At 30.5% G+C, this 21,580-nt stretch overlaps 4 protein-coding genes across 5 annotated transcripts; 3 read left to right on the plus strand and 1 right to left on the minus strand.

Moving 5' to 3' along the window:
* The first annotated feature begins 2,643 nt into the window (after window positions 1–2,643).
* Window positions 2,644–3,813, plus strand: Hsc20 (iron-sulfur cluster co-chaperone protein HscB-like protein, mitochondrial). 2 transcript variants are annotated; one of them, XM_076399697.1, is made up of 4 exons: window positions 2,644–2,775; window positions 2,895–3,275; window positions 3,357–3,537; window positions 3,590–3,813. In XM_076399697.1, exons 2-4 carry the CDS (start codon window positions 2,929–2,931, stop codon window positions 3,794–3,796), a joined length of 735 nt encoding a protein of 244 aa, XP_076255812.1. In that variant the 5' UTR covers window positions 2,644–2,775; window positions 2,895–2,928; the 3' UTR covers window positions 3,797–3,813. The 2 variants fall into 2 exon arrangements, with proteins under 2 accessions (XP_076255812.1, XP_076255811.1); XM_076399696.1 differs by lacking the exon at window positions 2,644–2,775 and having other exon boundaries at window positions 2,853–3,275.
* Window positions 3,814–3,849: 36 nt separating this feature from the next.
* P5CDh1 (delta-1-Pyrroline-5-carboxylate dehydrogenase 1) lies at window positions 3,850–11,055 on the minus strand. Its single transcript, XM_076399689.1, has 11 exons — window positions 10,840–11,055; window positions 9,670–9,877; window positions 9,478–9,605; window positions 9,243–9,383; window positions 9,019–9,190; window positions 7,506–7,693; window positions 7,221–7,443; window positions 5,735–5,913; window positions 5,491–5,679; window positions 4,803–4,921; window positions 3,850–4,737 (listed from the first exon to the last, which is right to left on the minus strand). The coding sequence occupies exons 1-11, from the start codon at window positions 10,881–10,883 to the stop codon at window positions 4,622–4,624; spliced, it is 1,707 nt and encodes a 568-aa protein (XP_076255804.1). The 5' UTR covers window positions 10,884–11,055; the 3' UTR covers window positions 3,850–4,621.
* Window positions 11,056–11,426: 371 nt separating this feature from the next.
* On the plus strand, window positions 11,427–12,755 carry LOC143193472 (LSM12 homolog A). Its single transcript, XM_076399698.1, has 5 exons — window positions 11,427–11,611; window positions 11,803–11,936; window positions 11,987–12,151; window positions 12,289–12,369; window positions 12,465–12,755. The coding sequence occupies exons 1-5, from the start codon at window positions 11,491–11,493 to the stop codon at window positions 12,540–12,542; spliced, it is 579 nt and encodes a 192-aa protein (XP_076255813.1). The 5' UTR covers window positions 11,427–11,490; the 3' UTR covers window positions 12,543–12,755.
* Window positions 12,756–15,464: 2,709 nt separating this feature from the next.
* On the plus strand, window positions 15,465–16,434 carry LOC143193473 (actin-related protein 2/3 complex subunit 3). Its single transcript, XM_076399699.1, has 4 exons — window positions 15,465–15,604; window positions 15,659–15,835; window positions 15,895–16,064; window positions 16,119–16,434. The coding sequence occupies exons 1-4, from the start codon at window positions 15,599–15,601 to the stop codon at window positions 16,297–16,299; spliced, it is 534 nt and encodes a 177-aa protein (XP_076255814.1). The 5' UTR covers window positions 15,465–15,598; the 3' UTR covers window positions 16,300–16,434.
* Window positions 16,435–21,580: the final 5,146 nt, after the last annotated feature.

Consider the following 21,580-nt stretch of genomic DNA (forward strand, 5'->3'; position numbering starts at 1 on the left):
TAATAAACCCGAGTTATTGCGTCGATATGTGACAATAGATGAAACATGGCTCCATCGTTTCACTCCAATGTCCAATAATTTTCATTGACTGCCTTGAAAAAGAAAGGACCATCAACAGCGACTATTGTATAGCGTTATTGAACCGTTCACCAAGACAATGCACCGTGTCACAAGTGAGTGAAAACGATGGTAAAAATCCATGAATTAGACTTTGAATTGATTCGTCATCCAGATTCTCCAGATCTGGCCACCAGCGACTATTTCCTATGGTAGGCCGGGGACTTTTAAATTGAGCTGTTATATTAATCAAAATATTTTCCATCGTTTTATACATTTTTTTCTATCCTTCTGCCAACATGGCGATACCGTGTGTAAAGAACGAAGTTCATTTAGCATCCAATTATTGGCCAATTTGTTTATTTGACGTCAGTGGACATTTGCAATAATAGTTTCATTCATTTTCGGTTCTAGCAGCCCGTAATACACTATACCTTACTGATTCCACCCTATGCAAGGCAATTTTCCTCATTTTAGATATGTCCTATAGCATGTACAAGTCGGGAAACAGTTCGGATATACTGTACCGTCATATCCCAATAGACCAGATGATTATTTTTGAAAAACTACTTCATGACAATTATTTAAAAAAATGGATTCACAAAATATTGAGAATTTAGAAGGGTATCTTAAATGGGCACATGCGAAACAGTGTTTTAGTTTGTTCATTTTGGATCTACATTTGGTAGGAAAGCTGAAATTTGACACTTTCTGCTCTCAGAAAGCTATTCTAGAAAATAAGAATGCGTAGAGAACGTGTGTTTATATTTGGTGAAAATAATCAAGAAGTTACTGGATATTTTGGACTAAACTTTTTATATTTAAAAGTATAAGTTTGTTTTAAACCTGTTATTACGTTTTAATGTATTGTTAGTGTAACATTTGCAATGTAAATTTTACATATATTTAAATAAAATGTATTTTAAAACACTTATTGCATTTTTATTTTTATTATTTTTATTACTGTTATTATTATTAATAAAATATTTGAAATTTCCCGCTACTCATATTCTCAGTCTGGTGGCAAATGACCACTAAAATTGTTCACAGGTAATATATAGGAGATACACTTTTAATTCCTCTGTATCTCCTCCGTATTATCCTACAGAAAGCGACTCTGTATAAAATGCTAGTCCGTCCAATCTGCCTCAATGGAGCACAGGTGTGGTACAGGTATGTCTTGGAAAGACAACTTGAACTACTCCAAGTGTTCCAATTTAAAATAATCCGTGCGTTACTCAGAGCCCCATGATTTATGAGGAACGTCAAAACACACCTTGAATCAGGCATCCCGTGTGTGAAAAATTTCATAAACATTCTCAGTGTGAGGTTCTCCATAGGAACCTTAGAACACGATAACACCTTAATAAAATCCCTACCCGTTCACAAACCCCGGTAGTAAACAAACTACGACAGTCCCAGTCGTAACCCAGGGTCCCTGTCGCCCGCAAAACAATCATATCCCGAACCTGAAGAGACATCAGCCGAAGACCATTTGGTTCTAGCTGGTCATTCTAGTAAACGAAAAAAAAAATTCCTCTGTATTTTGTTAATGGATTTGAAAATTAGATTGACATTTGAAATAGCGAGTGAGATAATTGTTTTGGTCAAACAGGATGATTTGTATGGGGACGAGTCTTATTTATAATTCTAAAATATAAGAGTTTCATAAAAGGTGCTTGAAGATATGAACAATAAGATGATTTTACATTGGATATGACAAACGAAACATGACGATAGCTTGAAACTGTGATGTCATTTGCACTATTTTTTACCTACAACAATTATAAAATTTATAACATATTATTTTAAAATAAAATAAAAAATAAATAATGAACAATTATACAGAACAGAACAATTCGCTGGATTATCATATCCTATCGTTTTACTTACTTCGATCCTACCGCAATAGCGACACGACGATAACCTGCTTCCTTTCAGGAAGAACATTTTCAAAGCAACAATATTATTTATTAGGTTCATCCGAAAACCACTTCTCGAATTCATACCTTTATATTTGTACTTCTGAAATTGTTAGTTATAATCATAATTTACTTAGTTATAAAGCAGATATATATAATTTGAATTTGTAAAATATGCGAATAAATATAATAAATAACATACAAATAAACGGGCAAAATTCACATTACTGCATAATATTTAATAAATTGAACCAATGAAACATTTATTAATAATTTCTAGTAGCACTGAGCAAATTGTAGATTAATTGCATTACCCAAATTTACATTAAGATTTTTATAATTTTCATTGTTTACTTAATAAATCATTTATTCCTATAATCTAAAAAATCCATTAATTTTTATAATATTACAGTTTTCTTGATGTAATTTAGTAGTTGGTAATATTTCCCGTTAGATGTCACAATATAAAATTTTAACAGACAGTATCATTCTATATATAAACATATATTTAATATTTTTAAAAGATGTGTATGGCCATAGAAAAAATGTTTGGCTTTAAGGTTATCCTGCTTAAAAGCAAATTAATATATCCAGATTGACAATGACGTAATTTTAATAATGGGCTTAATCGATATTATTTTGGTTGTTTTAGTAATTGATATAAGAATTATTGCTTCAGAGTAATACGACGATACGAATAATTCATGGTGTAAAATAAAGGTTATTAAAGAAATATTTATCAAATACTACATGTTATTTCCGCTTGCAACCTGAACAGCGCTGTAGAATACTTCAGGTAATTTAATCCAAGGATCAAATTTTTAATGTACAATCGAATGTTATTTGCATGTAACCGATATGTTTCGATTATATCATTCATGATGTAATACAACCTTAAATAATTTAATTTTTTAGATGTTTATAATTTTATTTCCAATTATTTTATGTGATGTCTATATTAAAGCCAGTAAAGTGTATTTTGTCTATACACAATATTAGAAGTTTTCATAACTTGTCTAGAAATGCGAAAGTAAAAAGTGTTATTGCCTCTGGGTCCAGCTTCAAATATTGTTCCAAAGATAGCCAAGGACAGAATTGTTGGAAGTGTGGAGCTGCAAAACGTAATTGTTCAGATCTTTTCTGTTCTGAATGTAATATTATCCAGAAACCATTACATTCTGGAAACTATTTTAAGTTATTAAATTTAGATGAAAAATTTGATATAGACCAAACAATTTTAAGAAATGAGTACAGAAGATTACAAAGCCATCTACATCCTGACAAGTTTACAAACAGGTAAATAGGTACGTTAAATACAATAAACTAATCTAGTGTCACATATGACAAGTACTTGAATTTCTATATAATTTTTTTTAGGTCCGATGAAGAAAAAGAAATTTCGGCAGATTATTCATCATTAGTTAATAAAGCATATAACTGCTTGTTAACACCGCTTAAGAGAGCAGAACATCTGTTGAGACTTTATGGAAATCATATAAATGAAAATCAGCCTTTAGATTCAAACTTTTTAATGGAAATGATGGAATTGAATGAAGAGGTATAAAGCAAAATACTATGAATGTACTATTTTCCTATAATGATTTTTTTAGGCTGAAAATACAAATGACCCAGAAAAATTAAAGGGACTTAATATGAAAAATAAAAAAGAAATAGATAAATTAATTTTGAGTATAGAAGAATCCTTTAAACAGAAAGATTTAGAAGTTGTAAAACAATTGATAATGAAATTACAATATTATTCAAGTTTGGGACATAGAATCAACAGAACATTAAGAGAATTAGGTATTGTCGACTGAAAAATGTAATATATAAGTAATAAGGTTCGTCCATCGATCGATGGACGAAACAATTTAACCAGTAAAGCAGTATAATTAGAGCTACCTTGAAATTACAATTTATAATTCTTATCCTAGTAACATCAAGGATATGTACAGGAAAAGTATGAAAGTTTTTATTATTATGACAGTTTCTAGTGCAATTTGGTTCACTAATTTATGAAATATTGAAATTACAGGAAAGGACACAACATATACTCTGTAGGGATGCAATTTTTATTATTTCTTGTCGTAAAATACAGATACCTTTATAGACCCAATGCTCAAATTTTAAGTATATATTGTCATAAATTGTTTTTATCTTAAATAGAGGTAACCATGTTTTACACAAGCAACAAAACTAAACTATAAAAATGTACATATTCCATAATATACATATATCCTAAATCCATGCATATTTTGGAAATATTACTATAAATGGACCTGATATACTTTAATGAGTTTTTGAATCATAGTAATAAAAGTCCTAAATAAGTGATATTCGCCGCTACAAGTTAAGATTATGTTATGATAAATATTTCAATTAATACTTTTTCAATTAAAATTCATTTTTTTAATTATCTGTGGCAGTTGATAATGTAATGATAACTTAAATAAATAAATATTTTGTTGTGTTTATCACCACTTTAAAAATAATACTATTAAACAATTGCTAAATGTGTTTTTAAAACACATAATCGTTTCGATACAGATACATACAAATCTAAAATAAAAATCAGCTATCACAACAGAAAATAATGTCGCCAATATCATACTCTAAAAAATGTATTGGTCTTTGAGATATAATTATTGACTCATGTATGGGTAGTTAACTTCAGTCAAGGGAACAAAAGTTTCTTTAATCGCCTGAGGATTACCCCATCTTAAAATATAGTGTGGACCACCAGCTTTGTCGTTAGTACCTGGTAATAATATTATATAATTATACAAGCAATTTTTAATGAACTAGTTTTGATTAATTTTATACCTGATAATCTGGCACCACCAAAAGGTTGCTGCCCAACCACACTTCCTGTCGATTTATCATTGACGTAGAAATTTCCGGCGGTCATTTTAAGTTCTTCTATAGCTGACTTTAAGAACTGGCTGCAATTAAATATATTCAATATTAAAACTAATTTACATAGCTAAATGCAAGGTAATACAAAAAAGAATGCTTATGTTTGTTTGGTTTACTGCGTGTTAAACCAGTTATTCATGGACTATAGCTTACAGAAATATTCAATTTTCGCTATACATACGCGCGAGCCATTTCTCTTTTTCATTCAAAAAGTTTGAGCAGATTGGAAAACCAAAATTCGGGCCACTAAGACCTTCATGGGCGGTAGAAAATACCGTGATAGATCATTACACCGCATTTTTTATCAATACCTAAGGCCGCACTCTTTTGATGGATTAAAACCCAATTGATGCAAGAACCAAGCCTCAGGATTTTAAATCAAACTGACTTTGATCTTAATGAACGTGCAAATAAACAGAATATGGTGAACGAGGAAGACATCAGTAAAATACATTTTACTGTTAGACTAAATTAGCGCCCCAAATATAGGGGTTTGCCTTTAGACTATATATTTGAATATCAACATATTCCTTTGAAAATATCTTATATATGATCATGATTTTAATAATACTGATATATCAATATTTTTACTTACGTATCTTTAGCGAAAATCGCCCCTGTCAGCGCGAAAGCAGTTGAGTTTCCAACCAATTCCAAAGTTTTTTGAATATCTTTATCTGGATAAACATATACACTCAGAACTGGCCCAAAAATTTCTTCAACCATTATCTTGTCTTGTGGGTCCTTGGTCTGAACAATAGTAGGTTCAATAAAGTATCCAGTACTGAAATAAAGTAATATGAGGGACTTAACACGCATAATATTATATATAGCTTTACCTATCATCATATTTTCCACCCGCAATAATTTCCAGATTTGGTGATTTTTTGGCGTGGTCGATATAACCAGATATTCTCTTGAAAGCTTTATCATCAATGACTGCAGAAGTGAATGAATTATAATCGGTGGGATCTCCTACTTTTAATTGATTCCTTTGCGCGATCAACTTATCTTTAATCTAAATATAAGATATTTTAATATTTATAATGAAAAGGAGGAAAACCCTTTACACTTAAAAATGATAGATTTAATCTTAATATTACGAAAATACAACATCGAAAGTATTGGCAAGAGGAAACATCTGAGTTAAATTAAATATTTAGGGCATTAATCTTGTTAATACACTAAAATGTTGAATACCATCCTTTATAAAAATTACCTGACAAGCCGGCAGAACAAGTTGGATCTTACAGGCCTATTTCGCTGCTACCTGCAATATCAAAATTATTTGAGAAACTGCTGTTGAAACGTATGAAATCATTTATAGAAATAACAGATTTCCAGTTTGGATTTCGAAGTCACCACTTGACAATCGACCAAGTGCTCACAGTAACAGCGATTGTAAAAAAGGCATTGGAAGAAAAGAAATACTGCTCCATAATATTCCTGGATGTCTCACAAGCTGGGTATGACATTTGGGATTAATATACAAAATAAACAAATTACTGTCGACTGCTCATCAATCATATCTCTTCAAAGGAAAATTTGGAATCTCGCATGAAAGGAAATTCTCAACACTTAAACCTATTTGGGCTGGAGTTCCACAGGGTAGGAACCTGTGGTACTTATAACATGCTTGGAACATTTGCCGACGACACAGTTATCATGGCAAAAGATATATCTGATATATAGAGACTGGAAAATACAGATTAATAGCTTCAAATCGGTCAAGCCAATTTGGACTCGTGGGGCGCAAATATGAGGTTGACTAAGATATCAAATCAACTAGTAATCCAATACACCCAAAATAAATTTCTACGATTAGATAAGATCTCGTCCTAGAACATGAAATAAGATTAATCACAAGGCTAAATCACAACAATGTGGAAGCAATACAGCTGCTGGACAACACACAAGAAATCAGAAGATTGAAGCGAATCAAACAACACGAATTTGTTTAATGTATAAGTGTAGTTTTAACTTTAGCTTACGTAGATTAGTTTAATTTTAATTTGGCAAATACATACTGATGTATTAATCCCTTACTCGCTTTGCTTGTGTTTTAGAGTAAGTACAACAGAACAGTGGTAATAAATTAATTGTAAATTAAAATTGTACTAAGCATACCTAATGTAAGATGTAATTAATAAAAAAAATTCTAAAATCTGGTCTGCTGTCCTTTTAAAAAAAAACTTTAAAAATTAGTCATTTTAAGGCTTTCAAAGGATTTTCCCTTTAAATATATCTAATTAATTTCATTCGACATCTCAAATATAGATATTTGCAAACCGAATATACTGAAAAAACAAAATTATCTAAACATACTTTAGGCCACAATGATTCTGGGACATACATCCTACTACACGCGCTGCATTTTTGGCCACAAAATTCGAAAGCACTCCTAATCGTTCCGTTTACGACAGTATCGATGTCAGCGCTCGGATGGACAAAGTGATAGTTTTTACCTCCACATTCTCCTATTAATCTGGGGAAATTTCGGTACTTATCGATGTTTGCACCGACTTGTCTCCATAATCGTGTGAATGTCCTATCGCAAAATATTCATATTCAAGTAAATAGTTGTAATTTGCCTTATTTAATTTATCTTACGGTACGCTTCCAGTAAAGTTGATGCCGGCTAAATGAGGCGAGGCGGTGATAGTATCACCAAATACTGGACCGTCAGCTGGTACAAAATTTACGACACCTGGAGGCACGCCAGCCTCTAAGCAAATCTTGAAATTTACCCAGTTGGCTAATATAGCTGTATCACTTGGTTTCCAAATAACTGCATTTCCCTAATATGATTTATGTTAGTTGATAAAAAAAATAAAAATAAGGAAGGAATTAATAATCTCATTAACAACTAGGCGATTATATGTTAAGAGACAGTATAAGAAAATAAATAAACATAAATTATCTCATATATATTTTGTGTTATGATTATTTTTATTATATAGAACTTTTTGTATTTACATCATTTTAATATTTTTAAAGAAATCTATATGCACAGAAACTGTTTGATGTGATATTAAGAAAAATAAAAGAAAACCTCAAAAGTTATGCATATTTTTTTGGGGTTGAAAATTAATGAAAACCACGCAAATATAAAACTATTAACATTAAATATACTCAAATATTAAAGAACATTTGCGCTGAAGTAAATAGAGGATGAACTAATTTGAGGATATACCAAGTCCGCTGTTTTTTTTATGTGAATGTGTTATATGGTTCATAAGGTATATTACTACATAGTAAAATTCGGCACAAAAAAACGAGTTTAATCCCCGAAGTCGCAAATCTATTTGAAGAAACCTTAAAACCTAACGAAATAAAATGCTTACCACAACCTTTTACTCTTGTCCATGCCAGATGACATTGAAATTTTTTTTCGATACCGTTAGACAAAATTTCTTCGAGTTATCGACAATAAATTGAATAAATAGATATTATAAATGAAAACTCGGAAACAAGCATGGGTTGTTTATAAATGTCATAGCTTATTAATCAACAAAATCAAAACTATAATTACCGGAAAATCATTCCAGAACTACTGTTTCCAAATTGAAATGCAGCATAACTCTTAAAATTCATTTTTTAGACTTGCTTACACTTAAATTTCTTCATCAAAATTTTGCTATATTAGATGAATATAGTAAGAGATTTTACTAAGCGCTACAATGATGAATGATTCGTTTGAATTATCAGTTAAATTTACTGAAAATGTTACCTATATATAATTAAATATATATGATATTTTTCTAACTACAATTGAATTCAAGGACGCCATCAAATATCATGCATACAAATAGTTTAGAGAAAACAATTACAGACCAGTGCAGTTACATAATAACAAATGTACATAACACATCATGAATAATTCAGATATTCAATATCTAATACACATCGCAATTAACGGACGCATATAATTTTTATCATACACTACTTTTCTATCAAAGTCTTCACTCTTCTGCGATATTTAAAAAGAAATCGGGCGTGCGTGAATGTAGTTATTAAAGTGTCTAAACACCAATAAATTTTTATTACATAAAAAAAGATTAAATTATTGATGATGTTTTACTAATCCACATATTATACCATAATTAAATTTGAATAAACTCACTATTAATGCAGGTGTATAAGCCAAATTTCCACCAATCGCGGTGAAGTTAAATGGCGACACAGCAGCAATGAATCCATCAATTCCTCTATACCTCATTGAATTCTTAGTAACTTTAGGATTTTCTGAAATAGGCTGGTATTTGGTAGCTTCTTTTAAGAAGAATGCGTTCAATCTATATAAATAAAAGTTAAATACACCTATATTACCCCCGTATAGATATTTACCTAAAAAAGTCAATTAGCTCAGCAGCTGAATCAATTTCAGCCTGAATAACGGTTTTAGCTTGCCCTAACATTGTCGCTGCATTTAGTTTTGATCGATACTTTCCAGCCATCAGATCGGCAGCCTTTTCCCAGATCTTCAATCTACAAGTTATTAGCTAAAGTTAGATGTGTTTTTAATTATTTATTTTCATCTTACAAAATTAACGTGAGAAAATTAACTGTACATGTTTCTCACCTTTCATTTAAAGGAGTTTTATCCCATTTCTTCTGTGTTTCACATGCTACATCAATAGCTTTATTAATTAACTTTGCGTCGGCATAATAAAATTTTGCAATCTTTTTCTTGTGATTATGCGGCATTACCTGGAAATGATAATTTTGATCATATTTGTTATTCATGCACATGCCTCAAATAGAAATATCCTACTTGATACCGAACATCGCCAGTCTTAAATTCCTTATCGCCAATAACAATTGGTATCTCTTCAGTTTTGTTGGCGGTTTCATTTAAAGCTTTTTCCAAATCAGCTCTCTCCGCCGATCCTTTCAGATAACTCAAGACGGGTTCGTTTTTAACACCGAAATCATTTATTTTCAGTTCAGGAACAACGGAGGCTAAAGATCGTATGGCCGATCTGAAAAATATGACATTTTAATAGTTCAAAATTAAATATATCAATTTCTAGAATAGGGACTTTTAATTCTCAGGATGCATTCAGTGATGTATTTAAGTTCCATACTTTAATTAATAATAAGTTATAACTGAGTTATATTGATAACATTTAAAATAATATGTGACTGATTTATTAACAACTTTATTACTGATTCTGATAAAATGTTTAAAAGTCATGTTTTAAATCTTTCATTGAATCATATTGATAACAAAAAAACTATTTCATGCGTTGATAGCTTAAATAGTTAAGTTGCATGGCAACACATTGATTGCGTAAATGTGTCTTAAAAATAAATTAAACTTTAGACCTTGGAGTACAGAGAATAAAAACAATGTCGAAAACAACATATTTTTGGCATAAAATGGCACGCTTTCTAGTAATTATGTTTTTAACTTATTTTCAACCAAACATTTATAAACCTATGATAAAATAAGAGGATATTTTGTAAAAAAAAATTAAAAGTTAGTATATCTATATGTATACTTATTTTCCATTGTATGAATATAACGAATATAGGTCAACATGTCAAAATCAGCTGGATTTTATAAATTAAATACACTCCAGACAATAAATAATGTTTAAATATACGAATTACTTAAAGGGGAAATATAATAGCGAGATCAACTCTGATATAGAATACAGAAGCAAAAATATCTATAGATATTGATTTTATTACGACATAGAGGAATGAAGATATAGGAATTTTCCATCATAAAAAAAATGAAAAAAAATTGTTGTCAGCAGTTTAAAAACCAAATAGATGCATGAATTAAAATACATCCGACTGTTTACTTAACACAGAATATTTATTTATAAGAAACTGTAACAATGTTTAAACAAATGAAAGTTCAAGAGGGTATCGTTTACTTATTATTATTATTAAGTGGCAAGATAACGTATCACAATGTCAAATAAATACTGACCTTTGAAGAGTCTGTGAAATAGATTGCTTACAAACAGATAACATGCTTGTTAGGTTTGCACCCTGAAATATATTTTTTAAAATTTTAAAATATTTAATTGCAAAAATCCCCCGGACTATTTCAGTCAAACTGACACTTTGCCCAACCAATGACGTAACTATTAACTTGTACCATTGGAAAATTCTATTAGGAATGGGTATTAAGTAAAGATAGCAACAGAATATAATTTATAGAATATATATATATATATATATATATATATATATATATATATATATATATTCATTTATATATTGAACATTTTGTATTTATAGTTTACTTTACTAACTCTCCCAATTGATTTGTTTTTTTAATTGATTTTGATATAAATTGATAGAGTAAAATAAAAATTTTAATTTATTTCAAAAACTACTAAAACGTATTACATATAAATTGGCTTATTGTATATATGAAAGTTGTTAGTTAATTTTTTCAAAATATTAACCTCTTCTTTTCTTTTTTCAGGCATAATCCGTAGACTGATATTCGTAGATATCACATGAAGTTAGACGTCAATCCTATTTAGCAAAAAGTCATTAGTATGTCAAATTTGCTAGTCCCACGTGACATTTCCAAATACTTTTGGTGTTGTTGTCATTTTGATTTTTGAAAATGGCTGCGGTTTCAGATTGTTTTTCTTTAGGAAGTATTGTTTGGTGTAGAACATGTTATAATGTAGAGATAGAAGGGGAAGTTTTAGCCTTTGAACAGCAGAATAAAATGCTCATCCTTAGTATCCTTTTTTTTGTTTTGTTTAGTGCTTCATTTTGACAAACATGTATTTTTGTTGTGAATTTTCAATTTTATTTTTGAATTCTAATTTGTTTAATGCAAATCCATTAGTCGCAATAATTTAAGGCTGATTTATATATAGTCACTTATTAAGTGCATATTTATGTTATTGTTTTCTTAACAAATATTTAGAATGTGGTTCCTCAAATGGAGATCCAAAACTAAATAATGTCCAATTTGTAAATCTTTCATATGTTAGTGAGTTACAAGTTAAAAAGGAAGGACATTACATTTCAGAAGTACCTCAGAGTCTCAATCTTCAAAGAGTAAGTACTGAAGATATAAAAGATTCATTTCTACCTGTATGTACATTTAGCTAAATATGAGGATAAGAAATCAAGTAGATGAAAAAAGACGGCTATTACAAGCTATCTCAGCCAATGTTTCTTCTGAAGGGCAAAGATTGTTCATAGCCATTTCGAAAATGTTTGATAATAATGAAGTTAGATGGAACAACTCTGATATTATAGTTTTGGATGAGGTAAGTATTATAGGTGTGATAAGAAGGTAATTTTCCTTTAATATACTATGAAAATTGGTTCTAATGTAATTAACTGAAAATCCACAAAATAATGTATATCAAGCATTGTATGATATTCGAAAGTGATATATTTTTAGGTTATTATTAGTCCTCCATACCAATTGGAAAATGTAGGAGGTGACACTAAAAGTAAAAGCTATGATTACATTTTAAAATTGGTATGTATAATTTGATAAAGATATATTGGGGGTGATATATTTGATTGATAATTTATAATTGGTTATGTGAAAATATTTATCATACATTTTTTTAGGTGGAACGACATTTGCAAGATTTATCAAAGAATTCTCAGACTCAGTCAGTTTGTCAGAATAATAGATCACCACAATAAAAAGTGACAAACATATAAATTTTATCTATCTGTTATTTACCTCTAAAGATTCTGAACTAAAATTAATTTTAATTTTAATAGCTATTGTGATATCCTACAAATAACTATTAAAACCTTTTTATTGTGGTTTTAGTTCAAAATCAAACTTTTTGTTGGTAATTTAATTTAGTATTACCATGATCTATTTATTTTATAAATAAAAAGTAAGATACACATGTTATTTCCTTCTCAAATAAATTCCTTTTCAGATAATTTTATTATACAAACTATATAACAGTTATATTACTACATAACCTATTATTATTAAATCTTAAAAAATTAGAGGTCACATTCTCACTTCTAAATATTCAACTTTTTATAAATGTTTTTTTTTGTAGTTAAAATTATGCATTAAAAATTCAATTATTTTGGAAGTAATATAGATATATACTATTTATTTTTATATCAAAGGGAATTTTTTAATTAGAAAAACTTATTTAGAAACTGTTTGCTTTTACTTTGTTTAACTCACTTATTCCATGATTGAATAGATGATATCATGTATTGAATTATGATTATTTGTATACTATTTACTGTAAACTCAGACAACAATATGGTAGTATTGTGTATAAGTGGTATTTCATAGACCGTGAAATTTATTATACAATAGTCATATTATTTAACAATCTGTCACTTATGGGTCAACATTTTTTAAGAAAGAAGAAATACATTTTTAAGAACGGCAATATTATAACAGCTTGTTTTTGATAGATTAGTCCGCTTAGTGAAAATGTTGCCTCCCCAGGGTTAAAAGTTATACGGAGGAAGAATTTTTAGACCTAATATATTTGTGTGATATGTATTTGTATGATATATTAAATATTTTCTAATAAAACGAAAAACGCCCAAAATCAAGCAACTAGAATTAGCCGTCAGATCGGTAACACAAAATATGTAAATAAACCTAACGGGTAGTCGTGCCGGCCATGAGTTTAGCTTGCTGATGATGTGATATCCTTGGGGTTAAATTATTATATTAAGGAAAGGAAAATATATAAAATAAAGGAATGTTATATATATTATCAATGTTTTGTCGGTCTAGTTCTAGAGAGTCCTCGCATTGCATAAGGGTTTGAGTTTGCAACATTGCCAGTAGTTGAAAATTATACGCATATACGTGAAGAACATAATATATATATATATATATATATATACATATATTATATGTATATAAATTATCTTGAATTTTCAAATGAACCTAATATTTCTGTTAAAACTCAACTCAATTTTTTAGTGCATTTTTTATCTACTAGAATATAAAATATGAAGAACCTTTTATAAACATCTTTAATTTTAAAATAATTCTGAAAAGAAAATGATATGTAATTATTCATCAACATATAAACATTACAATAACAAACTAGAGGTATTATTTTGTAAATTATTCATATATTTTAAAGAGTATAACATATATTTAGGAATTCACAAACCCAGAAATTTTAAGAAAGTTTATTAGTATAATGTCCATCTGTAATATAATAAATCCAATCTGAAGGGCATCTTATTAACATATTTAATTTTAAAAGGAAAAAGAGGAAACAAACATATATGATAACAAATATAATTTATTGGTCAGAATATAAAAATGTATACTTATCTTCACAATTATTCAAAAATATATTTAATGGCAAATTCTAGATGGCCCCAGTCACCTGATGACATTAATTAAATTTGTTGATTTGTCATCATTTTGGATTGTATTGTTTAAAGATACTCATCTCTATTTTCTTTCATAGGAAACTTTTTCTTTATAGTAAAATATTCTCTGAGGTAGAATATTTTTCTTCACATTAAGTTTATTTTCCTTTGGCTGAGTGGTTTCTTTTATATTAAATTTTATAACCTTTAGTGTTGGTTCTATTGGAAGCAGTGAATTTTTGATTACCTCAAGTTGTTTGACTGTTTAGCATTTTTCTAGAAGAATTTCAGAATGTAACAACATACTGTGAACTTGTCTCTTAGATTTTATATATGCACGCTTCCAAAAGTAGATTTGATTTATAAGGCTTTCAGTATGGGACAATAGCTCTCCTATTCCATACAATTGTTTATTTTGCTGTTCATGTAATACATTTAAAAAATTGTAATATTAATAATTAGCATAATATAAATATAAATAACTCAATGGCAAGATTTATTACTCCTAACCAAGCCCAAGATAAAAATAATTATTAAAACAGAATACTAGAGTTGTATAAGCAACTATAAATAATTTAAATCATATCAAAACCCTATCACCTTATGACTTTTAAAAATACCTCCAAACATATATAAAATATAATGCTCTATAAGATAACTAACTAATAAAATTACCTGATCTTCATCTACTGAAATTGTCTTTAAATAACTTATAAAAATTGTTTTTGTTTAAACATGTTCCATTTTATACTTGAATCGAAACAAGAACAAACTGCTCAATTTTAATGTTCTACAATTATTCTATAGGATCAAAGAGTTGGGATTTTGATGAATTATGGTCATATAAACGACATAGTCATATTTATCCGTACTTTGACGTTCGTAGGATCAACTATGTCTAAAATATAATGAATATAGTATAGAATTGAATCCAATTTGTGAAATTAATATCAAAATTGAATATATACGCTCCTGGATGAAAAGTCCTCCTATGTCTGTTCAAATTAGAGGTGTTACAAAAAACTTTTTTAACAATATTCACACAGTTCACCATTGTAAATTCAAAAGATGAAGGGCACAACAAATAAACTGCAAACAAAACGTAACCAAAGCTCTTAATCAATGCTGGTGCTATTTAAAAGACCGCCGCTTGTAAATGGCAACGTCGTCAAATTAGGCGGAAATTCCCGAAATCCACCGAAAGGATTCTTCAGAACTAAACACTATTGGTTCTGGTTAAATATGATATGTGATGATATGATATCGGAAAGAAGAAGAAAATATTATTATTATTGACCTCACCTACAGAGTGACATTTGTTATCTTTTGATTAAGGAAGTTTTTAAAGAGTATATATTTATTAAACTTTCATAACTATAATGCCGGTAATTATAACATATAACAATGTTAATGTTATTATAATACTAATAATTTTTTAGGCTTACCACTCCAATTTTCTCGGACCTGAGCAAGTTGTTGGAAATATGGCTATATTACCATTTAGAACAAACTTTAGAGGGCCTGCGCCCCCATATTTAAGTAGTGATCAGGATATTATAGACGAAACATTGTATTATTTTAAAGCTAATGTTTTCTTTAGGACCTATGAAATAAAGGTTTGTTACAATTCATGACTCATAACTCTCAACATTCTCTTTTGATTTTATATTTTCAGTCTGAGTCAGATCGCTTGCTAATATATATTACCCTCTATATTACGGAATGTTTGAAGAAATTACAAAGGTGCTCTAATAAAAATCAAGCTCAAAATGAAATGTATACTTTGGCTATTTCAAGATTTGATATACCAGGAGATGCAGGTTTTCCATTAAATTCCGTTTATAGGTATTCTATTTTATAAAAGGAAATATACAGTTTACATAGTTCTAATTTTTTAAGCAAACCTGAAAAGGCTGCTGAAGTTGACTTTTTAAGGTCTTATCTGACACAGTTGAGGCAAGAAGTTGGATTAAGAGTATGTGAAAAAGTATTTGGTAATAGTGGCAAGCCTAGTAAATGGTGGTTATGTTTTGCAAAGAGGAAGTTTATGGATAAAGCGTTGTCAGGTCCAGGACAGTAAAAGTACTTTGTCTTATTTTAGTATAATTTTACCATATAATTCATTATTTTTATTTACTTTGACATATTTATAAGGTTAATTAATAGTGTTATTCTTTTTTATTGATATCATTAAATATAATATTGAATATATAAAGTTATGATGTAAACCCAGCACCCAACCAACATATATTGTTTTGTTTTATTTTTCATATTTTTTGTATTTCATGTATTAGAAGTTTAGTCACAGAGAAACTACTCTATAGGTTTAGTATCAAGTAAATTAAAACAAGTTTTATAGTTAATTATATTTATGCAACTCAATATTCAAGCACTAATGTGATTAAGAAAGGTTAATTTTGGTGTTTGTACATTTTTCGTGTATATGCAAAGGTTGGAAGGGATCTTTTTGAACAAATGAGGTACTAATTTTAAATCTAATATTTTAAAAATCTTATAACATTTAAGTATCTGGTGTCATAACAAAAGTATACAGTTAGTATAAATTTTAACTATTTATAATTACGTTAAAACAAATTTTTTGCTATTTAGTGTTTTAGTGAACATTCTTATTATGTTTTCATATGGTAATTTTGTATTTGAGTTGAAATGATTACTAACACTGATATTTGGTTGATAGGGCTGATATTTTAAATTCAAATTTGGTTATATGAAATTAGACAAAAATATGTATGATTATATTATTCAACAAATATGTATAATATGCGTTGTATTCATTATTTTCTAGCACCGTGCTTCTTTGTTTAAAATGAAATGTAAGTTTTGTAATTAAATCCTAATAATCTCTGAATTTGACTTCATGACCTGTATTATTCCATGACCTAAATATCTACTTAAATATTACGAGAAATGCAAAAATCGCATTCGATATATATATGGGATTTAGTATAAATTAAATGACAGATTTTTTGGTTAAATCTTTTAAACTATTGTTTTTCGGTGATAAATGAATGAATAGATTGAAAGTTGACTGTTAAAAATTTATATTACCATAGTATTAAATGGGATTATTAATGCGTCATTATTTATAGTATTGTTCATGTTTTAAAAGTTTGAAATGCATGATATTTTATAAGCGTGTTAACCTTGTAAAATGCTAGTGTGATTTAATGAGAATCTTATCTATTATTAAATAAAACCTACTTAAATTGGTAAATAGATAGCAAATTAAAAGAAATATTGTAACATTTGCTTATAATAATACAAGTTTTGTCGTATGATCGGATAATAACAAACTTTTTATTTTAAAAATAAACTTTTTATTTAAACAATTTTTTTGAAACATAATTAATATGTTAATACTAACAATAGTGTCGACGATAATATATGTTGACTTCTGTTCTCTTCCTATTCTGGCAGACCTAAACGTACGCATTTATATATCAAACTGTCGTTTCACTCCTTGTCAAAAGATTTGGTTAGGTCCAGGAGTACTTCTCCAAGCTTTTTACGCTGGTTAAGAGCGTGATGGGTGTGTGCCGCCAGACGGGTGCCTGAGGGACAGATGGATGGTGAGCGCGATAACCGAATTGTTCGTCAGGAATTATGTTGTTTTTCTTTGTGAAAGAGTTGAGAGCGTAGAGTATTGCCTTTCGGCAAGCTTCGAAATGGCACTGAGAAGGCTGATGGGCCTGTAATCAGAAGGAGCTGATTTTGCTCCATTATTGGGTATAATGTGTTTTCTGGATTCTGGAAAATGTTGCAGCATCATGAGTTAATGGTATTTGGCAGTTCCCCAAGCTATTTATGCGGGAGCCTTTTTAAATGGTGATCGATATTCCGTCGAGACCCGGATATTTTTTGATTTGAAGTTTGCCGATGATTTTGGAGATACGAGATGGCTGAGAATAAAGGTTGGGATAACTGGGCTTTTGATGTAGTTAGATTCGTTGATGATAGTGTCGCTGTCTTAAGCCATTGTGTGTCTTCCCCATGAGGCATCTGGAGACACGACTGAAGGAAGGGGTATCCAGTTTTTGGCCCGCGAGAAATGATTCCATTTCATTGCTTGGCAGGTTGAGACGGCCTCCTTTTTATCTGTAGCATTGATGGTGAATCGAGCTAATCGATAAATTTAATATAAACGAGAAGGCTATTTTCCTATGGTTGGAGTTTTGATAACTGTGGCAGATTCGTGAGCAGACTAAATATCAGGCGTTAGCTTGATTACGACTTCTTCGAGCTGCTCTGGAGTGTTAATCTAATAGATTGGATCGGTTTCCAGGAGAAAAGATTGATAGTTCCTCCAGAGGGCCTTTTTTGAATTTTGTGAGAGAGACTAGAATAGTGGCGCAGTCCCAGAGATTGAGAAAGACCACACGACGGTCACATTCTAGTTCGTCAAGGACTCGAACTTCAGATGGGCGATATACATTTTGAAGAATAAAGCAATTGCTGCGCTTTAAGAAACTGAGCTGGGATGATGGATGGGTTCATCCGGCAGAACAAGACCATAGCCCAAGTCTCCACTTAGAGCTACGATGCTGTTGTCTGTGGAATTCGTTCTGGAACACCCCTAGGTGGGGTGAATAAGGACTTGCATGATGGAACTAGGAATTTCTATAATGAAAGAAGACATTAAAATAATCACCGGGAAGCATGAAAGCAGGCTATACAGAGACTCTGCAGCTCGAGGCTTGAAGAGGGTCAACACATTTCAGTTAGTTGCCGGTTCTAATTAGAATTATTAGCTAAGAACGTAATATTAGAATATAAGATGACTGCCATTGCCAAATTGTTTGTCTACACTGAACAAATGTCATAATAATAATAGATAGTATTGTAGGAATGTTCGTCTGGTCGGTCGGTCGGAATGTGTGGCTGTCGATGCGATTGTTTGTCTGAACACTCACTACTATTTTGTGGAAGGAATTCGCAGGAGAACTGAAAACACTGTTATCTAGGGACATTTATAATTACAATCACAAATATAAAGTACTTCAGATATTCTTGCTCTGTGGGAGTCTTGTCGCAGCTACCAAGCCTGCAAGAAATATTTTTAATGTTGAAATATTTAAAGTTGACCAAAATTTCATGTCCATTGTAAATATCTAAGACTAATGTAGATCTATTACATTTTGTAATATTGTTTTAATATATTTGCCGTGTAAATCTACATTCATAGTATTTTTAGTTTCTCGTTATCACGGCTTAGGTTTTATTGCTTAAGCATTTGTACATTTTTTTATTTTCCCGCACGTGGTGATTTCCAGTGAAAAGATATTAAGTTAAATACCTAAACAAAAGTCTGGTTAAAGTCGCCACTAAAACATTTCAAATAGAATTTTTCTCTACTGTATTACGTGACTTTTGATTTTGTTTTAACAATGAAATTGCTACAGATTAGTGGGTTTCGAGAAATGCGCCGTCAACTATTGGTTGAATACCATTAATTAAATGTTGTTCTACGTTTGTTTTTCATAAAGTTTATTTGAAACAGCAAATATAGGTTAAGGCTTAATTTTAACTTCTAAAAATAACTCAAATGACTGTTTTTCATCAACAGTAATTTTGAGATTGTTGTTGACTATAGAATGGTGCAAACTGAATGAGTATTGATTAAATAAGATTAAAAAAAAATTAATCTCTTAGAACGTTAACAATCTGCCCGTGGGCACTGATTATAGCGACCCTCCAACTTTTCGATACCACTTTTGTAGTCCGATTTGTCTTTTGTTTCAAAATAGGCCTCAATTTCGACAACCATCCCTTCATTGGACGAACATTTCTTCCCAGCGAGCATTCCTTTGAGATCTGAGAACAGGAAATAGTCATCGGGGGCCACATCTGGAGAATACGGTGGATGAAGAAGCAATTCGAAGCCCAATTCATGGATTTTTGCCATCGTTTTCACTGATTTGTGAAGGTGCATTGTCTTGGTGAAGCAGCACTTTTTTTTTCTGCAAATGCGGCCGTTTTTCGGTGATTTCGTACTCAAACGGTCCACTAACGCTATGTAATAGTCGCTGTTGATGATCCTTCCTTTTTCAAGGTAGTCAATAAAAATTATTTCATGCGCATCCCAAAATACAGATGCAATAACCTTGCCAGCCGACTGTTGCGTTTTCCCACGCTTTGGAGCGGGTTCATCGTGTGCAGTCAACTCGGATGACTGTCGGTTGGACTTCGAAGTGAAATGATGGTGCCATGTTTCATCTATTGTCACATATCGACGCAGAAACTCTGGTTTATTACGTTTAATCATCTTCAAACACTGCTCCGAATCATCAACCCGTCGTTGTTTTTCGTCCATAACAACCTCTTTTGGGCGTCCACTGCGTTCACCGCCTTCGGTGCTCATTTCACCACGTCTAAACTTAGCATACCAATCCTTGATGGTTGATTCCCTGGGGCAGTGTCCAGAAACTCGGCAACAAGCCAAGTTTTTGCTTCAACTGTATTTTTTCTCTTCAAAAAGCAATATTTTATCAACATGCGAAATTCCCTTTCATCCTTTTTTTTTCACAATAACAAAAATTGCTTCACTCAAAATGCTATAATTCACAAACTAATGATCTGACATCTGTCAAACTTATACACGTATCTTTTGAGGGTTAGTGCTAACTAAAAAACATATGGATCTAATTCTAGTAGCGCCATCTAAGTGTCAGAACGGGGACTTTTCAATTGACCTGTTATTATTGTATGATTTTCTTTATACAATATAACCATCCTAACATGGATGGATCACATGGATCACTTTAGTAAGTGATCTGCTGTACAACTTATAATCTAAATCTTATTCTAGATACTATTCTAACTTATTTTAAAGTCTATCCTAACTTATTCTAAAGACTATTTTAATTTATTCTAGAGATTGTTAAATCTCACTCTATGTGTGTATTAATCAGTTCGTATGGTAGTTTGCGTTTGAGCGTATGCACCCACTGTCATCGCGCAAAGTTAACTGTTTGGCGAGTGTATTGGGATGCTCTAGTAGTCTTTCAGAGTACTTCGCACTAGCACTTCGAATCACACTCGTTGTGGGTTCTAAGGGGATATCGCGTTGAATCAGTTTGTTGGACACGTAATATGGGGCATCGGCGATGACTTGCAATACTTTATTCTGGAGCCTTTGGAGGATATCTATGGTAGATTTGCTACTAGTACCCCGCAGTTCAATACCATAGGTCTAAATGGGCCTAAGTATTAACTTATACAGCAAAATTTTGTTATCTAATGATAATTTAGATTTAGGCCCTATCAGCCAATACATTTGGTTTAGTTTAAGCCAAAGCTGTTTGCGTTTTGTCACTGTATGTTTTTTCTATGTCGAACGTCAT

This window comes from Rhynchophorus ferrugineus, unplaced genomic scaffold, assembly GCF_030347505.1.
Source record: "Rhynchophorus ferrugineus isolate W39M unplaced genomic scaffold, kcgeb_rfMv2 rfM3, whole genome shotgun sequence".
NCBI lineage: Eukaryota > Metazoa > Arthropoda > Insecta > Coleoptera > Curculionidae > Rhynchophorus > Rhynchophorus ferrugineus.

What these genes read in the sequence shown, in the direction of transcription:
- Hsc20 (XM_076399697.1), top strand. Translation starts at nt 2,929, where the DNA reads ATGTCTATATTAAAGCCAGTAAAGTGTATTTTGTCTATACACAATATT. An exon ending in CCTGACAAGTTTACAAACAG is followed by an intron (nt 3,276 to 3,356) that starts GTAAATAGGTAC and finishes AATTTTTTTTAG; the next exon opens with GTCCGATGAAGAAAAAGAAA. An exon ending in TGATGGAATTGAATGAAGAG is followed by an intron (nt 3,538 to 3,589) that starts GTATAAAGCAAA and finishes TGATTTTTTTAG; the next exon opens with GCTGAAAATACAAATGACCC.
- P5CDh1 (XM_076399689.1), bottom strand. Translation starts at nt 10,883, where the DNA reads ATGTTATCTGTTTGTAAGCAATCTATTTCACAGACTCTTCAAAG. An exon ending in AACTTTACTGGAAGCGTACC is followed by an intron (nt 7,444 to 7,505) that starts GTAAGATAAATT and finishes ATTTTGCGATAG; the next exon opens with GACATTCACACGATTATGGA. An exon ending in GCGATTTTCGCTAAAGATAC is followed by an intron (nt 4,922 to 5,490) that starts GTAAGTAAAAAT and finishes ATTTAATTGCAG; the next exon opens with CCAGTTCTTAAAGTCAGCTA.
- LOC143193472 (XM_076399698.1), top strand. Translation starts at nt 11,491, where the DNA reads ATGGCTGCGGTTTCAGATTGTTTTTCTTTAGGAAGTATTGTTTGGTGT. An exon ending in GAATAAAATGCTCATCCTTA is followed by an intron (nt 11,612 to 11,802) that starts GTATCCTTTTTT and finishes ACAAATATTTAG; the next exon opens with AATGTGGTTCCTCAAATGGA. An exon ending in ATGATTACATTTTAAAATTG is followed by an intron (nt 12,370 to 12,464) that starts GTATGTATAATT and finishes ACATTTTTTTAG; the next exon opens with GTGGAACGACATTTGCAAGA.
- LOC143193473 (XM_076399699.1), top strand. An exon ending in TTAGGACCTATGAAATAAAG is followed by an intron (nt 15,836 to 15,894) that starts GTTTGTTACAAT and finishes TTATATTTTCAG; the next exon opens with TCTGAGTCAGATCGCTTGCT. An exon ending in CCATTAAATTCCGTTTATAG is followed by an intron (nt 16,065 to 16,118) that starts GTATTCTATTTT and finishes TAATTTTTTAAG; the next exon opens with CAAACCTGAAAAGGCTGCTG.